The 17,160-nt window shown below is 43.2% G+C and overlaps 1 protein-coding gene and 1 long non-coding RNA gene across 3 annotated transcripts in view; one reads left to right on the top strand and one right to left on the bottom strand.

Annotated features, from left to right (window-relative positions):
- Positions 1–11,315, top strand: part of LOC108541615 (uncharacterized) — a 16,414-nt gene extending 5,099 nt beyond the window's left edge. The window contains exon 2 of the long non-coding RNA XR_001888996.1: positions 8,128–11,315. This is a non-coding gene — a long non-coding RNA (uncharacterized LOC108541615). The remainder of the gene's footprint in view (positions 1–8,127) is intronic.
- Positions 7–17,160, bottom strand: part of ADTRP (androgen dependent TFPI regulating protein) — a 72,704-nt gene continuing 55,550 nt past the window's right edge. For both annotated transcript variants that reach the window (XM_017891178.1, XM_017891177.1), the window contains exons 6-7: positions 8,742–8,893; positions 7–95 (exon numbers count right to left, since the gene is read on the bottom strand). In XM_017891178.1, coding sequence (XP_017746667.1) covers positions 61–95; positions 8,742–8,893 — 187 coding nt within the window. In that variant the 3' untranslated portion in view covers positions 7–60. The remainder of the gene's footprint in view (positions 96–8,741; positions 8,894–17,160) is intronic.

Genomic DNA, 17,160 nt, shown 5'->3' with positions numbered 1-17,160 from the left:
AAAAAATGAGAAAATCTCTTGTGTTTTCTTCCTTCTTGGTTCTTGGAAAACGGTGTGCAATCACTTCCTCTTCTTCTGTGGCTGCCTCATGTCACCTGTGCAAACAAGAACAGAGACAGACCTCAGGCTTCAGGCTTTCCCTAATGGGTATTTTTGCTGTGGGTAAAGATTCACTCTGATTTGGGGCAGTGGAGAGTCGAACACATTTTTCCCAAGGTGACAAGATACAGTTTAGGGAGTTATGAAAAATAGTTGCCACGACGACAGGGGCAGAGAACAACTCTGCCGTCCTCCCTCAATGCTGGGTTCACAGTTAGCCAGGCACCCATGATGCTGTTTGCCTTCAGGTGCTCTGCATAGCTAAGAGGAGGCATATTGCTGTGGCTCTGAGTGAGTGTTTGCAGGCTACACACAATCCATCAGCAAACTTTGAGACTTTGCAGATGGAGATGAAGAGACCACATCAAATTAGAGAGGAAATAGAAGGGTGGATGTTCACCTAATTGGGGTCATTCTGTGACCTCTTAGCAAATGAATTCATCAGCCTGGTGGAAAAATACTGGCATATGGATTAGATTTGAGTAAGCTCATTACAGGGGCATTATTCTACTGAAATTATAGCATTAGATTTGTAGAATGACTTCTATTCAGCCAACAAGTTGGTACTCCATATTTAATGATCATAAATCTTTGTGTAAGCTCTGCAATCTATGAAATTTCATTAGCTCATTATCCTTTGCACTTGTTGCCAAATACTATCAATCCTACTTTAAAAACTTCTCCATTCCAGAACTTATAGTTCTGGAACTGGTAGTTCTGGCTTGATATTCCTGCAGCAAATCCATGCTCCTAATTCCACAATTCACCCTTCAGACCTTGTCACCTTCATCAATTCTATCCTTAACCGTAAACACTAGATATCTTATACTAATTCCATTCTGCTGGAACTCCACTTCTTAAAGGCTATCGTGATTGGTGACTTTTGAAGTCCTGTTTGTGGACCCTTAATCACATTGATTTCCTAGGATGGCCACCTCTTGGTCATGCAGTCCTCATGGCTATCCTTGCGTTCATCTCATGCAACATTTTCAAGATCAAAGCTCTCTCTTCTTCGTCTGCTTCTTATCAATCTAGACTACCCAGTCATCAGCCAACGCTTATTGTTTATCAAACTTTATGGGTTTCACATTGTTTTCATTTTTCATTGGTGTGTCTACTTTTTTCTCTTCTGTTTTCTTTTCTTTTCTTTCTTTTTTTTTTTTTTGAGACAAGGTCTTTGCCCAGGCTGGAATACGGTGGCACAATCTCAGCTCACTGTGGCCTTGAACTCCTGGGCTGGAGTCCTCCAACCTCAGTCTCCTGACTAGTTGGGACTATAGGTACACACCACCATGCCCAGCTTTTTTTGTTTGTTTTTTGTTTTGCTTTTTTATTAGATACAGGGTCTCGCTATGTTGCTCAGGATGATCTTGAACTCCTGGCCTCACCACGAGAGATCCTCCCATCTCAGCCTCCCAGAGTGCTAGGATTACAGGCAAGAGCCACCACCCTCGGCCTTATTTTCCATTTTTGATGTGAATTCTCTCCTCCCTAATTAGCCCTTCTCTACATTAGGTCTATAAGTACAAGCACAGTACCACCTCTTTCTGTAGAGTATACTCTGGGCCTTTAATGAATTCTTTTTCAATTAAATAACCAGCTTACATACAACAGGGACAATATAAACTTGGTCAATATAAACTTCTCAAATTTCTACCCCCTAGAGTCATTCTGAGGGTTCCTAAAACTTTCTTTTATCCATGTTGTTTACCAATCCTCAGGCCCTCAAGCCTAATTATAATCATAACCTCAGTCCTTCCACCTCAGGTGTCAAGGACTGAAGTCTCCCTTCTCCATTTAAGAAATGCAACAGAACCCGAAGGTCTGGAGAAAGGCCACCCAGGAGCAGACGTGGCAGTGTGAAGCTCTGCTGGGGGAGGAGAGCAGGTGGCTCCTTCCATTGAGTTAGAGTCCTCTGTCCAAAACCAAGTAGCTAGGAGGAACACTAAGAAATGCCCACATACCCATCCACATGCTAGAGAGAAGGGACTGTCCCCAAATGGGTCTCTGTGGTCCTCCCAAAGTCATTTTATTCTGTAGGGACTCACACGGTGTGAACATTGCAAAAATCATGTTTCTTTTTGCTTCTAGCAGCTGGGAATAGCGAGTAGGGTCTTAAGTCTTGAATTCTTACAGAGCTAAGCAGTTTCTAGGCTTCTTTAAGTCTTCGGAATGCACCTCTGATGGTGTTTTTGTTTTGTTTTGTTTTGTTTTGTTTTGTTTTGAGACAGGGTCTTGCTGCCACTAGGCTGGAATGCAGTGGTGTGACCTCGGCTCACTGAAACCTCCGCTTCCCAGATTGAAGCATTTCTGCCACCTCTCAGCCTCCCGAGTAGCTGGGACTACAGATGTACGTCACCACACCTAGCTTTTTTTTTTTTTTTTTTTTTTTGTATTTTTAGTAGAGACAGAGTTTCACCATGTTATCCAGGCTGCTCTTGAACTCCTGAGCTCAAGTGATCCACCCACCTCGGCCTCCCAAAGTACTGGGATTACAGGTGTGAGCCACTGCGCCCGGCCCTCTGACCATGTTTCTATAATACATAGCTGGAAATGAGGAAACTGTTGACTTAACAATAGATCATATATCTTACCCAGACCAAATTCGCAAAATGGATTTTAAGTTGTAATTGGAAAATTATGTTTATTATAAAGATTTTCTTGATTGAGAAGCATTTTTCCCAGTCAAAAGTATCCTAGTTGGCAGACAGTAAGTTAGATTCACCCTAATTTGTTTTATTCCTTTATCCTCTATCAGATAGTACCAAGGGCTAGAAATAGTTTTATAACCCTGATATTTCGCCTTATATTCTTGACCACTGGGTGCTTGGCTGGTGACTTCCAATCAGGCCACTGGAAGCAGAGATTCCAGCCGTGTCTCAGTATTTCAGAAGCAGAGATTCCAACAGATTCTAGCTTCCATCTTTGCAAGATCTGAACATTTTCTGCAGGCATGACCAAGAAACTATTGTTTCAATCAACATCACCGTACCAAATATAATTACATACCTTATTATTCCAATAGTTAGAACTCAGGATAAATAAAAACACAGTATTCCCAAAGATTTACACCTATGTATCTATAACCAGGAAAATGAATGCCAGGAATTGAAAATTTGAAGAATATTTGCCTGGTTTCAGTGGCCTGACTCAGAAAAGGGCAAGAAGGTTGATTAGCAGGTGTTAGAGAAATGAGGTCTGAGCACTGATAATCCTATGTTCACACTGCAGAAGTCCAGGGAGGAGAGGGAGCTGAGGGCTGGCTGGAGAAACCCCTGTGGGAAACAGGCTGAGGAAGAGGGAGGAATGGTAACCCAGAGCGGGCTCTTTTTGAGTTTAGGGAGATGAAGTTAGGACAAGAAAGGCAAAATGGAGATAACTTTTTGTCATTGACTAAATGCTGCCCCAGCAGGACCATGCTTTAAAGTACCTATGGAATCACTGCACGATAAAATTCTTCTGTTATGGAATAAGTGAGTTAATAAGACAAACCTCATCCAATTCCTTTGTGAATAAAACGAGGTGGGCTAAATGGCCTCTAGGCAGCTTTCATCAAGAAAATCTCCCTTTTAAAAAACCTGGTATATGGCAAATAATATTAAAAGCAAGCTTCAATATTCTGTCCAAGACACAATCCCAGCGCCACTTAGCCAGGCTGGAATTTTCAGCTTACAATCTATCCTTAGGATGAGAAGGACCTATGGTCTTAGGGGCCCTGACAAAGGACAGCCTGACCCCGGCATGTGTCCATCAGGGGCAAAGGGAGAGGGGTCGCAGGCCCTGGGTAAGCTGACTGTCTTTCTAACCATCCCCACACAGCAGGGGCCCTGCCATTCGGGCCTAAGGTGCTTAGCCCCTTTCTGTGCCCCATATCTCTTGTGGGATGATTTTCTCTTCCCAAGAGGCTTGTGTCCTGGTGTCAGCATCCTTGAGTGCTATCAATCATCCAGGAAAAAAAAGAAAAAGAAAATTAAGCATGTAAGGGGCAGAGAAGGGAGCCTTTGATAGGATGTCCTGATGGCCTCTTGCCCCCAGTCAATGTGGAAGAGAACCTGCCCCGGGCATGCCTTGGTATTCAGTCATAGTCATGGTGAGCCAAGCTCTCAATGTCCTGCCAGAGACAGCCTCTCCTGCCTGCTTCTATCATGGTTTGAAGTTAACATTCCATCTAACTCCTCCCAAAAAGCAGAAATTGAAGCTTTCTGGGGGGATGACTGGTCCCAGTAACTGACTCTGTGCTTGCCCAACCCTCTGCCTCATGACACAGAAAGGCTAGCCCAGGGCAGGGAGTGAGATGGTGACAGGTCAGGCCAGGGGGCCCTGCGGAACCTCTTGTGAGCTTTTTGAGCCTCAGTGCGTTCTTGAAGGACCTTCCTGTGGGCCACGACAACACCTGCCTCCCTGATGCTCAAAGCTAGTTCCCTGCAACTGCGTGCCCTGGGAGGACTTCATCACACACTTTCCAAGTTAACATGTGATTCTCAGTATTGTTTCCTATTGCTGTCCTTCTTGCTCTCCTGTCCATATTCACCCACTGATGTGGTACAGGAGGAGGGAGAAAGTGAGTAGATATTCAGCTATTGTGACCATCACCACCAACACTCTTCTCAGTCCAGCAGCCCACTCAGGACAGTACCATACTGCACAAGGATGCTGTAGACAGAATTATCCACACTGGGAGGAGACCAGGGTCCTGAGATGTAATAGAGTCTTGTCCTCACACCAGCAGCATCGGTATGTCTGGAGTATGCATTAGAAGGGCAGAATCTCAAACTGCACCCCAGATCCACTAAACCAGAATCCACACTTTAATAAGATCTCCGGGTTCCCCAAGATCCTCATTTTGATGAGAATCAGCGGCCCATACAGGTTTGAGAAGCAATGCTCTGTAACAGCGGCTCTGGATCCTGATTGCAAGTTAAAATAACTGGGAAGCTTTAAAAAATACCCATGTCAAGTCACCATCTCTAGAGATATGGATCTAATTGGTCCAGCCTGGGAATTATTATTTTTTAAACTCCCCTAGTGTTTCTGTGATGTAAAAAGCCAAGGTAGAGAACTACTGCTAGAGAGATCCTGTCACATTGAATGGCTCTTGACTGATACTTCGCCTGATATTCTTGACCACATGGTGCTTGGCTGGTGACTTCCAATCGGGCCACTGGAAGCAGAGATTCCAATTCTGTCTCAGGATTTCAGAAGCAGAGATTCCAACAGATTCTAGTCTCCAATAGCCTGACCTCCCATTCGCTGTTAAGTACCTGAGGACGTGCTTCATCTCTGTCCATCTGCTGTCAGGTAGCTGTTACCTTTATTCACTTTCAGCTGGGAAACTGGTAATGTATACATCAACTCGAAGGGGAGAATGAGGGAGAATAAGATGACCAGCAGCCGTGACTAACTCTGTATGCCAGGTCCTGCTGTAGGCGCTAGATCCTCAGCAAGTCATCTGAGGTTCTCCGTGAGCCCAGGAGGAGGTCACCAGCATTATCTCCACTAGGACAAGAGAAAGCTGGGGCACAGAGACCTTTAGTGACTTACTCAGTCTCACAGGTACAAGTGACAGGGCCAAGATAGAAACTGAGGCAGTTTGGCACCAGAACTTTTCTTCTAACCACAGCCCCCAACTGCCTCCCTGAAGCATTAATTTGAATTTCTGCTCTCACTGAAGGGGGCTCAGGCTGTGGAAGGAGAGAAAACATAGCTTAGCTCTGGCTTTGGACAGAATATGTGGCTATCTATAAGTTTCCAGAACCGAAGATCTGGAGAAAGGCTCCCAGGTAGGGGAACCAGACAGCGGAGTGCCCAAGCCAAGATGGCATCAAACCTTATGAACACTGGCCCAGCAGGCACAAACAGGGACCATCTCAGGCCTCCTGGGCTTGGTGGCCACTCTACTTAGAGGCTGCCTGATCATGGAGGAATTGAAGTGCATTGCCATAGGATACATGGTTGGTGTGCGGCCAGGTGAGGGACATACCCTGGCTTTCCTGATTCCTACTCCAGTGCTCTTTCCCGTTTAATACTTTCTGCCCTAACATGCATGTCTTCAACAACTCTCTAACTGGTACACCTTGTCGTCACCCTCCTATACTCCTTAAACTCCCTGCCCAATACTCTACAGTCATTAGAGTCACTCCTTATCTGCCATCTCCAGAACACCTTTGCAAAAAGTTCTACTTTACACCTAGGGAAAAAAGTCCTTGGATATCCTATTGTCTGCACTGATTGATGCAATGAGAAAGCTAATGGAAATGAGGGATTTTAAAATGAACAAGACGTATCCCTAATCCGTAAGACACCTGAGGTCTAGTGGAAAAACAAATCCCTAAAGCAGTAGTGAAACAGCAGTCGTGATAAAGTGGTAAGTCTGGTGATTGGGAGATAAAGGGGGATGCACTGGGAAGGACATGAAGTCCAACCTGGGCTGACCAGGGAAGGCTTCCTGGAAGAGGTGAGTGTTGAAATGAATGAATATGAGCCAGGCAAAGACTGAAGGATAGGAGACACAGAATCCCACGGACATAAGAAACAACATCAATGTGGAGGGAAAACCAGCAGTTTGGTGCCACTGGGGCACAAATATAGAAGAGCAAAAACCAAAGCAGGGATTGGGTTACAGAGGCCCTTGTGTGTCATTCCAAGGGCGTGAATTTTCTTCAATAAATTGGGGAAAGCCTTAAAGTGTTTTCAGTAGAATAGGACACGGGGAAATGTGTTCACATAGGTTGCTTAGCTTTCAGCAATGTAAAAGTGTTCACTGTATTGCAACTTTAACAAATCTAATTTTTCTTCTAATTCTTACTAAATTATTCATAATTAATAAAGATCTGTCCAAGATTTAATACATTTATGATCTTATTCTGATGTTAAATAGGACCTTTTACTCATTCTCTTCTTTAAAAAGTTAAAAATCTAGAAAGAGCTCGAGAGATGAGCACAGTCATTTACAATTGTCTCTTTCACTTACATGAAAACTTGCATGTACATGAGGTAATTGAGGGTCTATATGTTGATGCTGGCTTATCTATTTATTGGGACTTAATTATAGTTACAAATTGGATGCAGTCCTTAAACAATAAGGCTTGTTAAGCACTTTGTGTTGAGAATAGTAATTTCAATAATAACAAATATGATGATAATTTTGTTTTTTAGTTCAATGGATGTTTAAAATTCACCGTAGAGTAACAATTTAAAAATTAACTCAATACATTATTGAACAATTGATTTTAAAAGTTGTTGTTCTCTAAGCTCTAAGTAATCAAGTTTTCTCTGTACTTCTAATATCTTAAAGCTTCTTTAAATATATATATATATAGAGAGAGAGATTTGGGGAAAGCATCAGAAATCTTTACACAGAACTTCGAGGAGCCAAAACTAGTTAGAATTATATGTCAAACACATCTAAAATGTCAACACATTTTTTTTTTTTTTTTGGCGATAATTTCCTGTGATTTGGAATCCTGATGGGAAGTGAATTTTTAGTATTCCATTTTTTAAGTGTTGCTTTCAAAGAAATTTGCCCTGAGAGCTTTCTTAAACTAGTCAAATTCTCCCAAGAGTAGAAAAATTCTCCAAGAGTAGAAAACACGTGGTACATCCAAGTTGCATGCTTATTTCTCCAGGGTCTCAGCTTCCTCTCAGAAACACACACTCTGGTACTGAACCTTGTGAAACTGTCAGGTTTTTTTGCATACACGGGCTTATGTTTTCACACCAGTTCATAGATTGGGCGGAAGATGGCACTTCTGCCATCTCTATTTTGATAGAACAGAATGGCATGTGGGTGAGTGATGTGGGGGATTGGGTGTGACTCTTTGCCTTCCTTATATACAGAATCAGGGTAGAGTTCCTGCGCTTCTCCTGGGGTAGGGAAATAAGTCATGGGTGTTTTGCAGCCTGACTTTCTGGTAGTTACTTTTCCAACAATAAAAAAATATTCTGGGGTGGGGTAAGGAGAGAGGAAGCAGGAAGGAGAATGAAATCTTCCATTTTAAAAGTAACTAAGATGATTTTTTTTTTTCTTAGGAAGAAGCAACAGGATTCTACCCACCTATAATGAGAAAGTTTAACTTACTGACATATTCTCATTGCTGAAGACTCTGTCTGAATGAGGATTTCAGTCTCAAGTCTAGGATGTGATTTCATCTGGTAAATGTCTTATGGAAGGCTGAGGAGCAGCCTAATGAGGCACTGCTGAGGTGGGAGGAGGTGGGAGGACCTGAGAGGACTATCTGGACTTACTTCCTTCAGGATGAAATCTTGATATTTTCAAAGCTTGTGTTCCTGGAACCCTCAGTTAGGGTTAGGGGGAGACCCCTGATTTTATTTATTCATGCTAGGGATGGTAATGCCCTGTTCTCTAGGTCCTGGGCTTTCTAAAGAAGATTATTTTCAGCTTTAAAGTTAAATGATGCATTGTTTGGGGGAGGAAAGGAGATCCTTTGATGAGGTCCTTTAAAAGAGTACCCCACACCCAACGCTCTCCTCTTGCCTGTCTTGGCAGAACCTGCCTGAGTCCTTGGAAACATAGTAAGCATCATTGCTTCTGTTTGGGGTTCATTTTTCTTTCTGTTTCCAGGTGAAGTGGAGACGTAGGCACGGAAGAAGTGCATCTGTAGCTAAGAAAGAAATACACTGACCCCATTTCCAGTGGTTGAGCTTCTCTCCAAGTAGGTAGATGCTGGCAATGAAGATGTGGCTGAGAGAGAAGAAAGCTGCTAGACCCACGGGGCTGAGTTTGGCAAACACAGGATACACCCAGGTACCTGTCTCAAAGTAGAGCCACAGGATGCTGCAGGAAATAAGAAGTCATGGTGATTAGAGCAGGAGGAGAAAAACAAGCCATTTTCTCATCAGGATCAATGAGGTACTGGAACCTAGGCAGGGGAAAAGAATCCATATCAGGGACATTTGTCAACAGCTGTAGTATTCCCACAAACCTAAATAAGTGAGGCTTTTCTGGGTAAATCTACTTGATTCAATAAGACATGCTGTTTGATAGGCTGGGCTGGGTTGTTTTACCTAACTCATTAAAATTCAACATTGGTGAAAAAATAGAAGAGAACATAGGGTTGGGCACCGTGGCTACCACCTGTAATCCAAGCACTTGGGGAGGCTGAGACGAGCGGATCACCTGAAGTCAGGAGTTCAAGACAAGCCTGGCCAACATGATGAAACCCTGTCTCTACTAAAAATACAAAAAATTAACCGGGCATGGTGGCTCAGGCCTGTAGTCCCAGCTGCTCAGGAGGCTGAGGCAGGAGAATCACTTGAACCTGGGAGGCAGAGGTTGCAGTGAGCCAAGATCATGTCACTGCACTCCAGCCTGGGGTACAAGAGTGAAATTTCGTCTCAAAAAAAAAAAAAAAAAAAAAAAAAAGAGAGAGAGAGCGGGAACATAGAACATATTGTTAGCTAAAGGGAGTGTGTGGGAACATGAATGATCCCTTTCCCTGAGAGGTATGGCCTTCTGAGACATCAAACCTGCTATTAAGGAATTCATTTTGCTGGCTCTGAGCCAGAGGAGTGGGGTTTGCTTTTTTTGGATCTAAGAATCAGGTGCAGCTTTCCATTAGCTCTCCAAGTCTGCTGGGATGAGGGAGCAGAGATGGAGCGTTATTGCCCTAATACAACATGCCTAGGATTTAACCATTGGCCCTGATTTTCACTCATGCATATAGTCATAAATAGAGTGCTAAGCAGGAATGCATGGATTCGCAGGGAGACTCAGATCTTGCTTATGTGAGGATAGGCTGTAAGTCATTTCTGGAAGCCAAGAGAAGAAAAAGAAATGCTAGGAGAAGAGCCATGATGTCTAAGTGAAGCCTAAAAATGCAGTTTGCTGGAAACCAACTGCACTGGAAGGTGCCAAAGTCTGAAATAACTTTTAAAAATTAAATGTGGGGAAGCTGATGCATCAGCTACAGTTCCTCATTGGTTAGGAGCACAGAATCTGGAACCAGGCTTCTGTGATTCAAATCCTAGCTCTGCCACCTAGTAGCTATGTTACCTCCAGCAATTTTGTCAACTTTTCTGTCCCCATCCCCTCAACATGTAAAGTGAAGATCCAAATAGCATACACCTTCTAAGGCTGTTGTAAGGATTGCAGGAGTTAACACATGTAAAGGATACAGAACAGTGCTTGGCATATTGTAATATTTGATAAAAGTTCAAAAGCTTCTGTCTCCACTGAGGGATGGCACAATGGGAGTGCTCTCAGAAAACCTTCTTTGAAGCTGCTGATCTCTTGTAACAATTAGGATAGGCCGGGTTATGCTTCAAAAACAACTTTTAAATTTGAATCTCCCATGTTGTCAAAGGACTTCAGATGGAAGAATGAAATTCTATGCTTAAACTTTCAGAAACCCAAGGGTGATCTCTGTCATTTCAAATACTTGAAGTTTGTTAAACGTTTTGTGGAAGAGACAAGGGCTAGATTCAGGGCCAGGAGTAGGGTGAAGCAAGGGAGGTCCTAGGGTGTAAAATTTAAGGGATTATCTCTGTGCATCAAAGGATGCAATAAACAGTGTGAAAAGGCAATCCATGGAATGGGAAATAATATTTCTACTAAGGGGTTAATATCTAAAATATGTAAAATATTCCTGTAACTCAACAATAACAACAAACCCAAATAACCCAATTAAAAATGGACAAAGGACTTGAATAGACATTTTACAGAGAAGATACATGAAAGGCCAACAAATGCATGAAAGAATGTTCAACATCACTAATAACTAGAAGAAATGCAAATCAAAATGACAGTGAGATATTGTCTTACATTCATTAGGATGGACACAATTTTTTTTTTTTTTTTTAAAAAAGACAAGATAACAAGTGTTAGTAAGGACAGAGAGAAATTGGAACTCTTGTTCATTGTTGGTAGGAATGGAAGATGGTACATCTGCCTTGGAAAACTATATGGTGGTTCCTCCCAAAATTGAAATAGAATTACCATCTGATCCAGCAATTCCACTTCTGAGTACACACTCAAAAGAATTGAAAACATGACTAACACGGTGAAACCCCGTCTCTACTAAATATACAAAAAATTAGCCAGGCATGGTGGTGGGCAACCTGTAGTCTCAGCTACTTGAGAGGCTGAGGCAGGAGAATGGTGTGAACCCAGGAGGCAGAGCTTGCAGTGAGCAGAGATCACGCCGCTGCACTCCAGCCACTCCAGCCTGGGCAACAGAGCGAGACTCTGTCTCAAAAAAGAAAAAAAAGAATTGAAAACAAGGATCTGAAGAGACATTTGTACACCCATGTTTATAGCAGCATTCTTCACAATAGCCTGAAAGTGGAAGCTACCCACTGATACATGAACGGATACATAAAATGTGGCCTATACATAGGCATTAAGAAGGGAGAAAATTCTGATGCATGCTACCACACGGATCAACTTTGAAGACATTTTATGCTAAGTGAAATAAACCAGTTGTAAAAAGACAAATACTGCATAATTCCATTTACATGAGAAACCTAGAAGGTCAAATTCATAGAGGGAGAAAGTAGAATGGTGCTTGCCATGTGGTTGGGGGAGGAGGCAGTGGGGAACGCGATGGTTTCAATATGGTTTGTTTGTTCCTACCAAAACTCATGTTGAAATTTGGTCCTCTGTGTGTTGGTGTCGGGAGTGGGAGACTAGTGGGAGGTGTTTGGGTCATGAGGATGGATCTCCTAAGAATGGTTTGATGCTGTTCTTGTGATAGTAAGCTCCAGAAATGGATTTTTTCCATGAGAATGGCTTGTTATAAATCTAGGATGCCCCTCAGGTTTTGCTCTTTTCACTCATGTCCATTTCCCCTTTGACCGTCTCCACCACATTGTGAGGCAGCAGTGATGCCCTTGCCAGGAGCCAGGGCCATGCCCTTGAACTTCTCAGAATATGAGCTAAATAAACTTCTTTTCTTTATAAACTACCCAATCTCTGAAATTCTTTTATAGGAACACAAAATGGACTAAGCCAGGGAGTTATTGTTTAACGGGTAGACTTTCAGTTTGGGAAGATGTAAAAGTTCTGGAGATGGATGCACAATAAGGTAAATGTACAACATGATACAGAGCTTAAAAATGATCAAAATGGTAAGTCACTTAAAATGGTTAAAATTGTAAATGTGTACCTTTTACCACAATTTAAATGTATCTAAGGAGGTGTTAATTTTAGGGTCATATAAATGTAGGGTTGGCATTTAGTTCCTCGCCTGGGCCCTGCTGGTATCACTCTGCTTTCCCAAACTTGTCTGGATGTTCCTCCCAGATTGAGAATGAGGTGACTAGAACAAACAATAATTATCATCATTATTACTAATATTAGAATTCTTTTTTTTTTTTTAGACGGAGTCTCGCTCTGTCCCTCAGGCTGGAGTGCAGTGGTGCAACCTCGGCTCACTGCAACCACCGCTTCCTGGGTTCAAGTGATTCTCCTGCCTTGCCCACCACTTCCTGGGTTCAAGTGATTCTCCTGCCTTGCTCTCCTGAGTAGCTGGGATTACAGGCATGCACCACCATGCCCAGCTAATTTTTGTATTTTTAGTAGAGACAGGCTTTCACCATGTTGGTCAGGATGGTCTCAAACTCCTGATCTTGTGATCCGCCTGCCTTGGCCTCCCCAAGTGCTGGGATTACAAGTGTGAGCCACTGCGCCTGGCCTAGAATTCTTTAAGATATGCATTCCATGGATGCATTACAGGATACCCACAGTGATTCTTACCTGCATGGTGACTTCTCATGGCAGGACAAAGGAAGTATATGGCATAGAAAATAAATAGTTTCAAGTAGATAGGGCTAGGAGTTTGGAGTCAGTGAGGAGTTCTGAATATACTCCAAACAAGTTGCATCACTTAGTTCACTTTGTTTACTTTATATACTTGAAATTAGAGCTTCTAAATGCCCATGCACATTTATGTAAGATAGTCTATAAATAAGGACATCCCTCCAGAGGCTTGGAAAATTTCTGTTTACTTCGTGTTTGTTTCCTTCAGCATAAGGCTTGTAAAGGAAAGTTCCCGAGGTAAGCTAATGAATTGTGTACTTTGACAGAGAAAGTGCAAGGAAAGTTATAGGTGTGGTACCTGATAGTGGGAAAAGTAACAGAGATACAGAGTATGAGGCAAGATGACAGTAATTTACCAAGGGTACTCAGCAGAGAGGCATGAGTGAGGACAGAGTCACACTGTTAGTTGACATCACTTCTTTATGGCTTGCCTGAATATGAGGGGAAGGTGGGAAGAGAGAGGGGAAAGAAGAAGAAAGAAAGGAAGGCAGGAAGGAAGGAAGGGAGGGAAGGAGGAAGAGAAGGAGGGAGGAGGGAGGGAAGGAGAGAAGGAGGGGGAGGAGGAAGGAGAAGCGGGAGGAAGAGGGAGGGCGCGCGACGCGAGGGGCAGGAGGAAGAGGGAAGGAGGGAGGAGAGAGCGGAGGGCGAGGAGAGAGGTGCAGGAGGCAGGGAGGGAACTTTGCATTCAACATGTCTTCTATTTCAGTCAATGTCAGCCCTCCCTTCAATCTTGCCCCCACATTTGAGCCCATGAAATCATATCTATACTAAACTTCCTTATAAATGTTTCCTCAGTCCCCCCATTTCACAATCTTCCTTCAGCCTCCTTCATTCCATCTGGGTTTCTGTCACCGTGTACCAACTAGGCTTTCTTGCTCCTTTCAACCCACTTCCCCTACTGCAAGCCACCAATAATCCGGTAATCTTTCTAAAAGCGGTCTCTGTCCACAGCCCTTGCCTGTCTGCAGTGAATCCCAGGACCCCAGCTGCTCACCCCAGCCGACCTGGCCTGGCCGTGCCCACCCTCCGTTTGTAGATCTGCGGTCCCTCCATATTGAACCCCTTTGTTTCTTGAATGAACTGAGCTCTGCAGTTTCTTGGCTTTCACACCTGCTGTTGTCTTTGCTGACCTTTTCGTTTCCTGGAACCTGCTTCTCTCTGCCCAGTGTCTGGCTGAATCTTACTCATGCTTCAAATCTCAGCTTAAAAGTCTATTTCTCTAGAAAAGCTTTCCTGAAGCTTTCTCCCCCCACCCTGATTCAGTTAAATGCTTATGCCAGTTGCTTCCTCCACCCTGGAACTTATCTTTGTTACTTATTTGTTTTTCTCACTAGCTTGAAAGCTCTGCAGGGGCAGGGACTGTGTCTGTCATGCACATTTATTTGCCAAGTGCCCAAAAATGCAACAGGTTCTTTGTATTTTGAAATGAATTGCTGTGTTGGGTGGCTCTGTAGGACACTGCTATGGACAGCTCTCAGTTGCCTGACTCACCAAGACCACCACAGGCTCTGAAAATTTGGAAATATACCAGTGGCCTTTCAAGTTTTGGTTAATCTCATTTTACTAATACTTTGAAGAGGCCAATGACATTGCCCCTCAGTTCAAAGAGCAATTTCACATCCTTCCTGAGCCATCCGCTATGTGAACCTTTGTGAGTTGGACCAGGTGGGCACCAAATGGCAGCCCAAAATTAATTTTTTAGGGTCTCCTTATCCTAAATCTTAGAGGATTAAAATGGCTGTCAAGAAATTCATAACTTTTGCGTCTTATCAGTAGGGAAATACAGACGTCTGTGGGTGGCAGATAAGCAGATAACGGAGTTTTGTGGGCTTTGGGCATATAATTCTTTCTTTTGGTGTTAACCCTCATGTTACATCTTTCCAGCCCAGGAGGAATATATCAAATAGAAAGAGTCAGGAGAAACTGTAGAGCTAGAGTGTTAGTCAAATAGTTTACCTAGATGATGAAATGTTGGCAAAGATGAGAGTTATTGGGGCGGCAACCTCATCGTGGCATTTAAAGCTGTTGCCTGACCCCTCCCTGAGACACCCCCTTCCAGTTTGAAGTCTCTCCACCCTCAGGGCCCATGGTTTTCTGTCTTCCTGCCCTTCTATCACCTGGTCATTCCTTGCTACCCTTGCTGTTCCTTCTCCCTCCTGTCCCTGAGAGGAGGGCCTTTCCCTGGTGTTTGCCTCTTACTTATTTATCTTCCCTCTCTTCTCTCTCTTTCCAGCAACCTTGTCACTCCACGAGGGTTCAACTAGCTGCATCTCCTCAGCCCCACCTTTCTTGAGACTGCAAGGTCTGAATTTCTGAATGGAAATTCCTCCAAGCAGGTGATTCTCAATCTTGGCTGAAAATTAGAATTGACTTGGGGGCCTTAAAAGTTCCAATGTTGAGGGCACATCCAGAACCAACTAAACCAGAATATTTTTGAAATGAGACCCACTACGGGATATTACACTCACTGTTTTACTTATACCCAAAACTATTTCTTTCACAATTTATTTTCATCTACCAATGGAATCACCATTTTTCTAGTCTACTAACTTAAAATTTTTAGAATTATCCTAATTTTTTCCTCTTCATTTGTGTGGTACATGTCAATCAATCCATAAAACCTATTCTGTTATTTCAACAATGTGTCTCAGGCGTGTCTCTCATTTCTTATTCTACAGTTTTACTCTTTTCACGCTGTCATTATTTCTGATTTCTGTTACAGGCATTTTGGTTGAACAAGAACTAAGGTTTGAACAGGAAAGATGAGAAGAACAGGAGATGAGATACCCTTTCCTCTCCTAGCCCTCCACCTCCATCCCTCTTCAGTTTGGATCCTGGCTGGGCTGGACCCCACATGTTGACAATAAGGGTGTGTTGTGTGGCATCTTTCTTATTAATTTTCATATAATAATTTACAGGCAGTGTAAGGATTTCTTCTGTGGAAAATGGTGCTGAGATTCCAATCCCTGCTGACAGTTGAGGCTATAAAGCTATGGTTGACCTGGACGGTCCCAGTTGAAGATCATATTTTAGGAAAGGGTAACAGTGGCTCTGGGAGAGAGTTCATCCTAACACACTGGAAAGAGAAAGAGAGAACTGCTGATTCTGGAAATGGCAAAGTGGCTAGTACCGGAACTCAGCTTAGTCCACCCCTTGGCAGCTTTTAATATATTCTCAGGGTAAGATGTGTACGTGTATTTGTAAATGAGGCATGAATTTAAAGAACTGTTACTTCTGGGAACCCAGGAAACTTTGCTGAGGGATCTTACCCTGGCGAGCACAGTATAAAAGAAAGTAATTCTCTCTCTTGCCTCATAGGAACTACTTTGGGGAAGCGACTTTCCAAACATCTGCCCCAAGGCTGGGTGATGGCTGCATATCTGTGCAGTGCTGGTACTGGACATGTAATACCTTATACACTAGCAGAGACACCTGCAGCATCAGTAGGTTTCTGGTCTACCAAGTGCAGTGTGATGATGGACTCCAGGCCAACTGGGTTGGTTGCTGTGGCGAGTAACATTTTTAATTCTACCAACACAGGGGGTTGATGGGTAATGACAGTGTTGGCACCCGCAGTGGGCACGGTGTGTGAACCCTTAACACTGTGCCAGGTGGGGATGTTGGGCCCAGTGGGGATTATGGTTTTGCCATCTGTGTGTAAGAACAATGCTCAGAACAGTATACAGCATGGCTTGTGCAGTGCACAACAGGGGCATGTGTGAGCACTCAGCAGATTACTGGAACTCCTTAGGGATGGAGGTCTTGGAAAATTGGACCAAGACCTCCAAAGCAGAAGGGTGTTTGGGGGTATCACTGGAACTATGAAATAATCATTCATAAAAAATAAGACATTGTGATCAAACTACATAATATGCTGGCCAGTTTTTATTTTTATATTGGTTTATATTTTATTTTGTTTCCCATCTCTTGTCACTCCGAATTATTTGAAGCGCTATTGTCAAGAATGACATGTTAAAGCAGAATTTGCTGGTCAGGTTACTAATACTGCTCACCCTTACTTTCACTCCAAACAAACAAACAAACAACAGCAACAACAAATGCTCTCATTGTCTATCCTACGTCCAACCTCCTGTAGTCTGCCATCTGCAAGCCTCCACCAGTGGATAGCTCCAGGGATATTTCTCATTAGTCTCTTTCACAAACAGGTCCAGCAAACAGAATTATTGACCCCTGCTCTCACACTTTCTGCACTCTCCTGGCCTTGGGACTGTGCTCCTGTTGTTTACTTTCTCTCATTTTTTCTAGCTCTAATCCTGCCGGTCCTT

This window comes from Rhinopithecus bieti, unplaced genomic scaffold (genome assembly GCF_001698545.2).
Source record: "Rhinopithecus bieti isolate Rb0 unplaced genomic scaffold, ASM169854v2 scaffold_19939, whole genome shotgun sequence".
Taxonomy (NCBI): Eukaryota; Metazoa; Chordata; class Mammalia; order Primates; family Cercopithecidae; genus Rhinopithecus; species Rhinopithecus bieti.
The sequence above is the reverse complement of the archived record's forward strand: the minus strand, read 5'-3'. Positions and strand labels throughout refer to the sequence as shown.